The sequence below is a fragment of the Anneissia japonica genome, unplaced genomic scaffold (genome assembly GCF_011630105.1).
Source record: "Anneissia japonica isolate Jap-2015-1 unplaced genomic scaffold, ASM1163010v1 scaffold287917_len653891_cov171, whole genome shotgun sequence".
Lineage (NCBI taxonomy): Eukaryota > Metazoa > Echinodermata > Crinoidea > Comatulida > Comatulidae > Anneissia > Anneissia japonica.
The window spans coordinates 62,770-76,830 of NW_022747660.1; the positions used below are offsets into that span (position 1 = coordinate 62,770).

The window sequence follows — 14,061 nt, forward strand, 5'->3', positions numbered from 1 at the left end:
TATATACGGTATATATATATATATATATAAGTCAATTAGATAAATGAGATCAGAAATGTATCAACTAAAAAAAAAAATCAAATTACTGTACACTAGAAATCCCAAATTGAAAAGAAAAGCAGTGATAGAAAAAAAAACAAACAAAAACCAGTTCTAATCCGTACAGCATGCTGGGAAATATGAGAGAGGATTGAATTTGCATCCATTTTCTGCACCAGACATCTATTTTAAATAGCCTTAGTGCTCTTAGACATAAGCCTTCCATACCTACCGCAACCTATGTCACAATATATAATGGCGAGGTGTTTAGAATGGGGTATTAAAAGAAGGACGAAGATTAAATGCAGTGTATGTACACTAACACTGTGTATCCCACAAAAACTCTCGCGATTTGTCATCGACTCCCTACACAGTAGTCTTGCAAATCAATTAGTCCATTGGCTAGCCTACTTAGGCACCCAATACGCAAACATTTGAAGATAGTCCATAAAGTCCATATAAGTAGGCTAACCTCATTGAGTCACGTGACGGACGGCTACTACCACGAGAATCTTGGTCACGACGTCTTCTGCGTGCTTCGCGCAAAATTTCCACAATGTCAATGTGTGGATCCATTGGAAACAAACGGCACAACTCTTCACCTACACGGGATTCAATTTCCTATCAAAAAAGAATTAAAAAAATGTTGATCACTATTGGTCACTTATAATGAAGTGGCTCTTTTACAAGCTTAAATCATATGGTGGGATTGGTATGGGTAAGTAGTAAGGCAGCGGCACTGCTAACTACATCCTTAACATCAGCGCAGGTTTGAGCCGTTCATCATGGTTCGGTTGGTAGAACCAAGTCTTCGCGGAAAAAGATTTGGTCAAGTATACACATTTGGTTCATTTGCACTTTAGAGTACCCATTACATCTTTTGGAAGAGTGGGGTATTATCCAAATTCTAAATTACTAATCCCTGTTGTGGAATGATGTGAAGATGTAGCTATTATAAGCGCCTCTTTATGCCGGCTAAGTGCATGGTCACAGACCACGCCCATACGCAATTCAGCACAATGACACTGTGACTTATGCTTTAATGTCCTACCTCTACCTCGCATATAATTATTGAGCCTGTATATATTTTTTATCTACACCTTTCAAAAAGCGCTACATTTACTTAATCCAATAATCTTTATTCTTGAAGACATATCCTTACAGTACTGCAGTTGTTGTAATATTACGGGTATTAGTAGCATAGATATGGAGAATTGCAAAATGTGAAGATTATGGAGATATAGACCATTAGAAGGAATAAACTTGCTTAAGTGCTTTGATATATTTTATATTTATTTTAGCATTTGAAATTTTAAATTTTAAAGTAAATTTTGAATCATCTTAAAATTTTAATACTTTTAATATATGCCTATTTTAATATTGAATTTTTAAAATGTTTTAACTTTAAATGTTTATATATTTTTATAAACATAAGCATTTGGTGGTTTCTTGAGAAGGGCCCCCACTCAAGTTCACTTTTGGGGTGTCCTGTCTCATATTGTTTGTGCTTGTTCTTTGCTGTTTCCTTTATTGTCAATTTTAATTTTTTGAGAAGAATACATTAAATGAAAACAAGTGTAATAGAGAGATGTGCATTTTCTTGTGCAGAGTGTGTGAACCTTATGCTGTACTATCCCGAATGACCTCAAATTATTCAAGCATGACACTTCTGAACCTTCCAGACACAAAGGTGTTACCTTACTTGGAGCCACATTTAAACATATACGTGCTAATGACAATTGCGCGTGACTGATTCCATCTTAATCTTCACAGGTTTTCTCAAGCCTCATTAAGAAAGAAAGTCGTTGGTGTTAAAGGAAACTGTTTACCTGGCCATCTCGTCCTATCTTCACTGGCTTCATGTCATTCCAAGGGTTGTATAAATGCTGTGTTTTTGTGAATGATACATCTTGTCTACAGCAAGAACCGGAAATATTGGTGAACATTTATGATCAAAGGACGATGAAAATAAAATATGAAAATAAATAAAATATAATGAAACCTGGTTACACAATGTTAAGTTGAACCTCCTTCCAATAAGAAAGTATTTTACTAGGTGAATTTCTAAATTGCAAATGTTTCATGGTGAAAAGTAACACTTAATCTACAGTATAGTAATAAATACATGAAACCAAAAAAAATAAAACATTTCAACATCACATTTCTATACTTTCATATACTTTCATGTACTGTACCATCTTTGATAATCTCTGCTACTGCTGTGCCCTCAAGCTGCAACATTGTGCTATCCCACTATTACAAAGCAGATTAGAAGAGATTCTGTCTAGGCCTGTTGAAGAAGGAAAGTACTGCCCTGGGAACAGCCACTATCAACTAGGCTAGTTAAGCGCAGTTGGTGGAGTGTTGCACTTGCAGGTTTAATTCCTGCAGCAGTAGCTACACTTGCTCTACTTCTTTTGTTATTAAGTACGCAAACATAAACATATTAATGCTTAAAAATATGACTTTTTTAAAAGAAGACCATCCATTCTTTTCACTATTAGTACGAAGCTGGTGTTGGGAGGAGAGTGTTAACAGCGTATGTATGACATGTATAGAAGGGTAAAAAATAAGCCAGCACACAGCTCCGATGTTTATCAGCTGATGTGTTTCTAAGGAGAACATAATGCAAAAGAAGGTGCGTACAACCGATTAGTTTTAGCGACTAAGAACCACCCGTTTAGGCAGGCACCGACAAATCACCATTTCGTGTTGTCAAGCTTACAGAGAATGTTAAGTACAGTAAGTGTATTTTTTGTAGGAAATGGCTAACCCTCTAATCTGGGATCCATAACACCTTTACCATACACAGAATCATTTCCATGTTATTATTGACTAATTAATTAATCCTGTCCATAAATACCTTGTTATCCAGTCGAGTTGGAAAGTGCCTCCCAGAGCAGCTCGGCTGAGTCCCGTAGGCAGAACCCAGTTTACGATTGGTCCGTCCCGTATTGGAGGTGTTCTCATACGTGCGTAGCCTTGAAATTTACCGCTCTCTTTCACCGAGAATATCAACACGACGTGACGACAGGACATGAAAGCATCACCCAGCTTGGTTTCATTGATTGGTGGTGTTGCCCAGACACCCTAATAACAATAGTGATTAAAAACAATATTGAAAAAAATAAAACAAAAAAAAAAACAACACATTTAGATGCCTTCATCTCAATTAGGTTTTTAAAGAATCTTTCTGGAGTGTCAAACTTAACGTCTCAAAACCGGCTACTATTTTCTATGGCAATAGATCATGCATCTTTTCTGCTGCTTGTCTTTGGAATGATTTTCCACAAGCTATTAAAGGTAGACACGGAGTCAATTGACATTTTCTAAAAATGTCTAAAGCATCATCTTTTTAGGACTTACTTTGCTCCTCTTGCTTAAACTCAAAAACTGATTGGATCTGATTGTTATATTTTTCCTCAAAATTCACTCTACTTTTTTTTTTTGTTGGTAGGATAGGACAGTCAAATGCCACTTTCACTCGAGCTCTTGTGAGTTCTGTTCCAGTGAGCTCTCAATTATGGGAGCTTCAAAGTGCTTTAGAACTGAGCAGTGAAAAGGGTTCCTCTGCGTTTATTTTCTTTTTTGGTTACTGTTAGGATGTTTTATGGCGTCATTCTTTTTTTTCAAGTTCTTTTATGTGGAAAGCGAGAAGCATTGTTTTGCATTAAGCGCTCTATAAGACTAACTTTATTATTATTATTAAACTGACAAATCTGAATGTATTTTTTAGGTTTAGTTTAGGAACACTGATTAAAACAATTTTAGTGGGTGATTCACTTTCATAATTGGTCTTGTAGTGACATTTGGTTTACTATTTTGCACTGAAAAAATTGAAAGGTCCACCGATTAATCTCAGTTAAGAAAGTATAATACATACTCCAAGTATTGAAATGCACACCATCAATTTCACTGTTATTGTACAATATTGAAAAAATTATTTTAAAATCTATCAGGACTGCAATTACCTTTGCCTTAGCTAGAGCAACATTTTCATGATTGTTACTTTTTATGAGAAAATAGCGAGCACCACGAAACAGATACTTCAACTTGGATTGTTGATCTAATGTGGAAATGCAGGAGAAAAAATAAAGTTAACATTTTTTTAAATAACTCAACAAGACAAACTTACCATTCAAAATTAAAATTAAAGTTTAAACTAGTGTAAGTTTTTATTAGCTCAGTGACAGCCGTAAAACCTCAAATTGAAGCCCTGGGCTATTTTAAGTCAAAACTGGTGAGTCATGGCCAGGTTTTGTTTAGTTAACTTGTCTGGACTCTACTCCACCTGCTTAGATAACAACATCCACAACTTTATTTTGTGCATGAATTTACTTACTACTAGGCAAATATTTTTTTTATATTTGTTATTTCATATTTATATAGCGCATTTCTTTTCAAATACGGAGCGCTTCTGTCCCAATGGGTCCATTTGCTTAAGTGTTGCTGCTGTACAGAGCGCAGAAACAGGCAACCCCACCATGTACTCATTTATAATCCTGGGTGGAGAGAGAGCAGAGTGAGGGATTGAAACCCTAATTTTGAGAATCCAAACTGTTCCCGCTGTGCCAAACCACTTCTATATAATCTACACAATAATGGAATCCTTAATTCCTCCAAATAAATGCAATAGTTTAGTAATATTAAAATATTATTTTTTTGAAATTGCTACAGTAACTTATTAAAGAACTACCTTCTAGATTCTTATTCCGTCGATCGTTCTCGTAAACAATAGGAGAGATGCGTTTGCGCCGGGAGCCACCGTGATGACTTGATGATCCATCGCTTTCTAGTGAGCCACTATTATCACTAGAGCTGGCCTCACTACGAGTGTCAAATCCTTCCATGTCCCCGGTGCCTGGTGTTTCTTCTTTGGATGTTCGGACCTCTCTCTCATCACTGTCTTCATAGGTTAGCTCTTCAAAATCCTCTTCATGTTGTCCCTCCTCTTGCTCATCATCACCATCTATAGGATGAAAATTAATAAATGTATAGAAGACTAAAAAAAATATACTCGAGTTTCTCAAACAACACAAAAACTCAAACACCTAATGTCAGTCTTTGTTTTGAGGAGCCCAAATACTGTACTTTATGTTCTAAAATGCTGGTTTACAAGCTTTAATTATAAACTTTAACCAGATCGAAAAATGCTCAATAATCAAATGACTTGTTCCTTCACATATATACACATATATTCTTCTATTATGGAACAAATAGATATTTGTAGCTTTAGATTAATATTTACCTGCTCCATGCTCATTCAGATCAACATTGGTAACCTCTACTTCCTAGATGAAATACAAATAAAACATTTTCTCAAAATGTTACAGATAACTGATAAAAACTCTATTACAAAAAACCCAATGAAAAACCGAGTCATTAATCTCCAGTAAGGCTGTTTTTACACTCCACAGTTTATGCATAGCTTTGAGTAATTATGATCTTAAGTCAATTATTCAATTTACACAAAACCCATTTTTGCCACAGTGGTTGACATCTGACTAGGTTACAAAAATGAGCACATTTAACAAACTAGAAGGCCTAGAAAAATAATTTTTGTCTCTTCGACTATGAAAATTGTCCTGAAAATATGCCTTTAGCATACTGTAAAATGTTATCCATATTTTAGTGGTATTGAACTTAGCAAAAAAGCACTTTTTATAACTCTCTCTACAACTGGTGCACAATTACACTCTTGGTGGGGGCAAAAGATTGTGTCTTGCCCAAGAATAGGAACAAGCGACCAGCCTCATAGGTTTAATAATTATATGTACCTATGCTATATTGTGGCCCATCTACTGTACATCCAATGACGAAGCAACTTGACAGACCATTATGCATTTGAAGTCGTTTCGAAAATTCTGGGAGAACTAGTAACGTTTGATCTCAAAACCAAGATTCAAAACATCAGAATCAGCAAGTTTGGATTTGGATTTAAGAGTACTGTACTCCTGGCTCCAGTAAATCACCTGAGCAAACCCATGATAATAAGTTACATCGACCCACAAAATGATGTCATTACCTTCTGATCTAGTATCTTTTTTCTCTGTCACATCAAAAAGTAGATGATACATGAAATGAAAAAATATTCAAATCCTTTAAACATACTTTTTTCAAATTATGATGCATAATAAACAGTAATGTAGATAACCTTAATGTACAGCGGTAAACTTATCGCACTTATTGGTATTAAGGTAATTATTTCAACATTTGACTTATCTATCAATGTTTCATCGTAACTCATAATGCGCATAGCTTGTCTACATTACTGAAGCGCAGCATACAGTAAACCGTGACAGCTCAAGTAACTGCCATTCTGGAATAACTGCCGCTCTCGAATAAGCACCACACCAAACCTGATTTTTTTTGTTAAGCACTGCTCTTGCATATGTGCTGCAGTGCTTAATCGATATTGTCCTGTGTGTAATGAAACAGTTTTAAATACAAGGTATACAGTGTTAAAATGAATAAATAACACAATGAAGACATAAGCATTTCTTTAAAATGTTTATTTACAATGAAGTAGGATGTATGATAGGCCTACTGAACTACTGGAATACGTGAGGTAGGTAACATGGGAACGCACATGGAAAGCACCACGCAGCGACGCTTATACAATTTTAGAAGATGTTTAATCCGCTGCTTGGTTCTGTGTTCAATATGACCCATGGATGTACAGGCATGAGCGAACCCACTTGCCCGACGCCCGGGACAAGTGTTTTTTTACGGTCGGACAACAGGAATTTTAGGGACCACTTGTCTGTGGACAAGCACTTTCAGAATAGGCTACTTCATCATGTACTTATAAAAAGTCAGCCTCTTGACAATACGCAGCATATTTTATTAACAAATTGCCGGCGCACAAAGAGATATCAAACAAAAAACCGACTAGGCCATGGTTACTTGCCGCACTGCGTGCATCAACTTCGAGTTACCAACACTCCCGTGATTTATGGACAGTTTAAAAGTAAAAATGTAGGCCTATCTCAATATAAAATTTGTTGTTTTCTGCAGTAAAGATTGTAAATGAATTCTTAATTGTTAAATGTTAGGCAGATCTGTCACAAGACCTACAGTAGGCACACAATTTCGCACGATATCATACCTGTTAAACGTCAGTCGTCTGGGCCTGCTGCATGTGGTCTGTTTACAATATAAATTCGCACTGGTCTAGTCTATAAATACCAGACATATTTAAAGACTTTGGGCGCAGAGCCATTAGTTGATTAGTTGAGTTGGACAACATGAAATGTCTGGACTTCAAGACTAGTAATTACTTTCGCGTACGAATAAGAACAGCAGCCATTAGGCCGACTTCAATAGAGGCCTAGTCTATTTCGTTTGCACATGTGGGGAAGGCAACCTAGACAAACTAAGAAAGGGTAGTTAAATTGGGATTTAAAGTTGTTAAAGTAATTAAGAAATCATTCACTTTTAAGTGATGGAGACACTGTGCATATAAAATCCAAATCTTGTAAAACTGGTGTTAAAAATTGAGGGGTTAGGGCTTATAAATGAATCATTTTCCCGTCTCAACAAAAATATTAGGCCCAGAAATCTGTCGCCGTATTTTGAAAATGAGCCAATTTTGACAGATATTTTGCAGAAAATTGAGGCCTTCATACGAACACAATATTTACGATTCTGCGCATTCATTTTTCTAGATGTTTTCCTGTGCAATTTGAATTTGTTTGTATCCTCCGCAAAAAAAAAAAAAAAAACATTTTGAAGTTAGTATTAGAATTGATTGAAACCTGCAAACGGGTACAAACATACGATATGGCCACCCTCTCCCCTTTCTCCAAATACCATCATAAAACACAGTCCTCTCAGCCTTTGGCTGAGAACTCGTGTATTGTGGGAATCAACCATGCCTGAGAAATGTTTACTTGCAGTTGTCGTGATGACGAATTTTAAACACGCTATAAGAAAGCGATCCACACACTCCTACATACATAGAATATTATTAATAATGTTTTTTTTTTTATTAAAATTCTCCATATTATACATTATTGAAATTCTTGCAAATTAAAAAAAGACAGAAAAACATTTTTGCGTGATCATTGCAGTATGCATATTAATGTTGTAGGACCTTAGCAAAAATACTTTACTTTTGTGTTATTTTTTATGATTATTGTGCAATAATATTGGGACAAGTACAATTGTCTTCAGGACAAGTGCATTTTTCAAAGGTACTTGTCCGGCGACAAGTGAAAATCTATGAAATTCCCTCATGCCTAATGTAAACTACTGTATCAAAAATATATTAGGGGCTGTCTTCATATATAAAGCAAGTCTTCAAACTTTCGTAGACTACCCTGGCATGTTTCACACCAAACAAATTCAATTAAATTCATCCTTGCGAAAGACAAATCATTAAATGAAAGTCAGTGGCCATTGTTACATTACTCTTTAACCTATTCCTAATTCTGATTGGATATTGTACAATTGTATATTGTATGGATTGTAGTAGGGCAAAAGCTAATCAGAATTAAACTGGTGTAACAATAGCAACTGCTAAAAAGAAAATAAATTGTAGTTAATTAGAATCATGGTATAAGACTTGTGTAACAATGGCCACTGCACAAAAATAGAAAGAAATAAATCTTACTACCAAATTCCTCTGGTTTATTTTTATGTTACAAATATATTTTAAAAAAAACAAACCTTTGCAGCTTCATCACTTCTGTACTTTCTAGATGTACTAGATTTCTTTTTAGGTGATTTGAACTTTTCTTTCTTTTCTGTCAGTTCATTTTTGTCCTTTTCCGATGCATTCTCCTGGGCAGGTGTCTCCGGCTTCACCTCCCTCCGTTTCTTTGCTGGCGAACCCTCGCTCTTTGTAGCATCTGAAGGTGCTTTCTTTTTGACGGTTTTCTTTTTTGTGCTTGCACCTACTTTTCCATTCGCTAGAAATTAAAAACAAGTATGTAACGTTTCAGTCAAGGAAATCATACATATTTTCAACAGTTTGAGGGAGTACCGTACCATGCACATTCTTTTCTGTGCCTCCCTTCTACTCAATGGTTAATGGTCGTATATTTATATAGCGCCTTCCACAGAAAACCATCTCAAGGTGCTTTTGAAGCCACAAGAAACAAAGGCAAAAGAAAGCAAAGGAGGAAAATTGCGCACCCCTGATTTTGAGGTAGAGTTGCCATCACTACCGTGTACACGCAGGTACATCGGTGTCAGTTTGCTGGGCTCCGGTAGCTTCCACCAAGGATAAGCCTATGGTTCCCCTACCGTGCACTGCTAAGTTGGCGTGCTACCTCAAGTAAGGAGGTGCGACTTTTCAGGGGAAAAAAACTTAACTACAGAACAACTCCTCCCTCCCTTCAAAAGAGTAAGCAATAAAATGAATGTTTAGTAATTTTGCAACTAAAAAAGTGTAATTTAAAAGACCTACCATTAGTTTTTGTGTCAGGTTTGGAATCAGTTGATGTTTTTGGTGAGCTTGTCTCCATAGTATTTGGAGTGGATGACTTGGCAGGCTTGCTGCTTTTACTACTTGCTTTAGCAGGCTTGGTCTTGGGTTTCAATGGTTTCTTAACTACAGCAACTACAAAATAATGTATAAAAAAAAAAAAAAAAGTTCTTATTCGGTATTTAAATGTAGTTCTTTCACTTTTTTTAAAAACCATATTCATAGAAGATGACTCATCCAGTTCCAGCGTACAATACTGTATCTTAGGAAGTCGACTGATATTCAGAGGCCCTCTAGAATAAATTAAATAACATGATACTTTTATCAGCGGAAGTTTCTTTATGAGGCTTAGAGATTGGGTTGTTTTTAGACGAGAAAAATCCTTGCTGTCACAGTGATTATAGGCAAGCATCTTAACCACTAAGTTATTAACTAAACAGATGAGATATCCAACTACTAATGTACCTACTAAGCAGTTGATGTAACTCAGTGCTTAATCAATCAATCAATCATTTAATTCATATAGCACCAGAAACCATAAAACATATGTTCAAAGGCACTCGGACAGCAAAGTCTTAAATTTCCTCTTAGAAATGTCAACAGCTAAACTTAAAAAAAAAAAAGAAGAAGTTGTCACAGCACTTTCAACTGCTGTATCAGACTCAGCCTAATACTTAGAGTACTAATATTTTTGATTAAAACTTAATATGATAACTATCAGATACAAACAATTGTTTTTACTGTACAATGAAATTTAAAATTGTTAAAAAAATACACATAAATACAGACAATATTATACATCAGTTGAAAAAGCTTGGATTAGAAGAATCACTGCTTAGTACCCAAAAGGATGTCAGATGGCATTGTGATATCAGTAATGTAGCACTCAATAAGGGTTGACAAAAACCCTAAAGTTGCACTGTTGTATTTGCCAAGTATAGTAATTGATATTACTAAAGGATGATCACAACAAACTGTTATTATGCAAACCTACTGTATGATGAAAACAAAAGATGAATGCAGGGGGCTTGCATGCAATGCCAAAACTAGCATCAGTGGCAAAAGCATTGACTTTTAATATATTCAGATTTTTCTCAACATTTTTATGTACTGTAACTATTTCCAAATTTATGAGTAAAAAAGTGTTACAGCTTCTCTGTACTACTGTATATAACACTGCCACATTCTTACTGTCATGAAAATTATTCAGCTTAACATTTTTAGTGACAGTCAGCTGGTTTTTGGGAAGGCAAGCCTCATATAATTACAAAAGGAATGATTACCTTTCTTATCACCTGCTGAGGTGGTACTTGCATCCATCTCATCAGCAAAGTCATCATCAGCAGGGGCTAGGAAGTCTGTCATCACATGGACAACATCATCTCCTGGAAAAAAATGAAATCAAAAAGTTAGAAAATCAGCATTAATAAAACTTTTACTGGGAGGTGATCAGCAAATGCAAAGTTTTACTTGTGCTTGCTATTTCTCTTTCTTTCTTTATTCAAATTTAATGCCTTACATAAAATTGCAATCACACAAAAATATTTAAATACATTTAAGGCAGATGGGGAGCTAGCACAGACACAGAGTCCATCAGTTGCTAGTTGAAATTAATAAAATTTTTACTGAAAAAATTCACTTATTTTTGGTTTTAGAACACGTGAAAAAGCAATTAAATGAATATTCATGATGATGATGCATGCTTTGAATTAGATTACTCATAGCAAAATAATGCAAGGGAAGGTACTGTAAAAAATCAAGCCCTCAGCAAAAATTAATTTATCACACTTGTGCAATTAGAAAATATAACGAAGAATAAGAAAGGTAATAGCAGCAGATCCAGGAATTTGAAATAGAGGGCTCAGGGAGGGACTTTCATTGATGTAGGGTCTATACCACCTCAGCCCCATACATATTACTTTTTTTAACAAATGGTCTAATAAATTAAACAGAAACACATGTAAATGAATAATTTCAGATCAATATTAAGTCTTTACAGCAAGTATGTAAAGAGATAAGCATATGCCTTAATAATAATAATATACTGTACAGTATGTTGGCATGTCAAAGGTCAAAAACATCATTTCCAGCCATTTTTTTTAGCAAACTGTTCCATTGGACCAAATAGAAACATGAATGTTCGATTAAATTGACACCACCAGTGCTTGCGGACATAAGGACTAAGGCTATGACATTGAAACATGTCAAAGGTTAGAAACGGCATTTCCGTTCATTTGTAGAAAAAAAAAAATTATATTAGAAGAAATAGAAACATGGAGGTTTTAAACAAATTGGCACCAAAATTAACTCTCTACCACCAGTGGTTGCGGAGATAATAATGACTCAATGGATATCATATATAATTGATGTAGGGTCTATACCACCTCAGCCCCATACATATTACTTTTTTTAACAAATGGTCTAATAAATTAAACAGAAACACATGTAATAATAATAATATACTGTACAGTATGTTGGCATGTCAAAGGTCAAAAACATCATTTCCAGCCATTTTTTTTAGCAAACTGTTCCATTGGACCAAATAGAAACATGAATGTTCGATTAAATTGACACCACCAGTGCTTGCGGACATAAGGACTAAGGCTATGACATTGAAACATGTCAAAGGTTAGAAACGGCATTTCCGTTCATTTGTAGAAAAAAAAAAATTATATTAGAAGAAATAGAAACATGGAGGTTTTAAACAAATTGGCACCAAAATTAACTCTCTACCACCAGTGGTTGCGGAGATAATAATGACTCAATGGATATCATATATAAAATATGTCAAAGGTCAGAAATGGCATTTCCTGTCATTTTTTAGCAAACTCATTTATTAGACTAAATAGAAACATGAATGTTCCAAATAAATTGGCACAAAAATTAACTCTCTACCACCAGTGGTTGCGGAGATAATCACAACTCAAAATGGCTATATAAAATATGTCAAAGGTCAGAAATGGCATATCCAGGTCATTTTTTAACAAACTATTTTATTAGACGAAATACTGTAGAAACATGAATGTTCCGAAAAAATTGACACCAAAATTAACTCTCTACTGCCAGTGGTTACGGAAATATAAGGACAATTTGGCTATGACCTTGAAGCATGTCAAAGGTCAGAAATGGCATTTCCGGTCTTTTTTTAGCAAAATGTTCTATTAGAGCAAATAGATGCATGATCCAAACAATTTGGCACCAAATTCAATTCTCTACCACATGTGGTTGCAGAGATACAAGGACCTTATAGCTTTGACCTTTGCCCCTGACCTTTTTTTGACCAATTTACTTATCTAATTATGTTAGAAAAATGATTCTTGGACCACCCTCATCCTCAACCAATTTCTGAAGTCAAATTCTCTGCACCTCAAAGTGCATACAAAACCTGGTATGTTTCCTAGGGTAGTGCATTTATCCTAGGCCTATTATAGCTAGATACAAAACCGATAGAGGGCGCTATAGATCGGTGATAGAAAATAGTGCCCCAATGGAGATAGGATATCCAATGTATTAATTAGGTATTTCGCGGAAGTATACAACAATTTGACCGAATTACTTCCAGATAACACTCCAGAAATGATTTCTGGACCAAGTTATTGGCCTTTTAAGCGCGCGAATCGATTTAGTAGAAGTTTTTTTAGTACAACCAATGTTTCGTCGATTTTCAATAATAAAAAGAAACCTTCGCTAGTTTTTTTGTTAACATGTTTGTTTTCTTCAGTTTTTAAACTATAAAGATAAGTAAGTTTTAAATAATATTTGTGAGCATATTAATTGAAATAGATGGCATAAAATTCTATTGTCTTATCACGTACTGCAGCTAGGCTTGGCTCGTACGAATAGAGGGCGCCCTCGTTAATTTGCGGCAGCTACACGCGGGGTCAACGATGTTTTCCCCGCTGGCCATCGTGTTGTCCGAGTCCTGCAAATTAGGCCTAGAGTTTTGCGATTCAATATAATTATTATACGTAGAATCTATAAGTTGATAAAAATTAATAAATCTAATATAAATATATATATACTAAGAAGATACTAAATTATAATCATTAGTAATTGTCAAGTATTATTTTAACATGGTCATGGCCTAAAATGCTACATACCTAGGATAGTCATAAATAATAATACTGTAAGGGACACACTTCTTGTATAATAAAAACAATAGGAATTAACTCCAGCAAAAAACATATTTAAAATTAGCAATATCTCCGCTAATATTGGTCCGATTTACATAATTTTTGTTTTAAAATGCTTTATTCTCAGTTACGTATTTGGGACATTTCAATTTTTTTTTGTTTCTAGCTACCTATTATTACTTGGCAAAACTTTTGCCTAACTAGTGGTGTGCTCCACCAGCGTCTCCGTCAGGCCATGCCAATATATATGTAAATACCGAAAAGATTCACCGCCTAGTGTAGCCTAGGTAGGCCCTAGCCCTAGGTGTATTCCTCGCCAGGCTAGGCCTGCCCTAGCTAGCCATACGTACAGCAGGTAAACATTTGAGGAAGCGTTTATATGGCTGTACTAACCCTGTCTCTTATACACATCTAGATGTGTATAAGAGACAGATTCATAGAAGGTGACTCATCCAGTTC

General features: G+C 35.2%; 1 protein-coding gene across 3 annotated transcripts in view; it reads right to left on the bottom strand.

Moving 5' to 3' along the window:
* LOC117120541 (YTH domain-containing protein 1-like) overlaps positions 1–14,061 on the bottom strand; it is a 24,958-nt gene that overhangs the window by 10,443 nt on the left and 454 nt on the right. For 2 of the 3 annotated variants that reach the window (XM_033265560.1, XM_033265559.1), the window contains exons 2-11: positions 10,753–10,854; positions 9,452–9,604; positions 8,710–8,951; positions 6,065–6,088; positions 5,288–5,330; positions 4,736–5,008; positions 4,011–4,105; positions 2,903–3,129; positions 1,869–1,953; positions 512–660 (exon numbers count right to left, since the gene is read on the bottom strand). In XM_033265560.1, coding sequence (XP_033121451.1) covers positions 512–660; positions 1,869–1,953; positions 2,903–3,129; positions 4,011–4,105; positions 4,736–5,008; positions 5,288–5,330; positions 6,065–6,088; positions 8,710–8,951; positions 9,452–9,604; positions 10,753–10,854 — 1,393 coding nt within the window. The remainder of the gene's footprint in view (positions 1–511; positions 661–1,868; positions 1,954–2,902; positions 3,130–4,010; positions 4,106–4,735; positions 5,009–5,287; positions 5,331–6,064; positions 6,089–8,709; positions 8,952–9,451; positions 9,605–10,752; positions 10,855–14,061) is intronic. The other variant, XM_033265561.1, reaches the window with a different exon arrangement.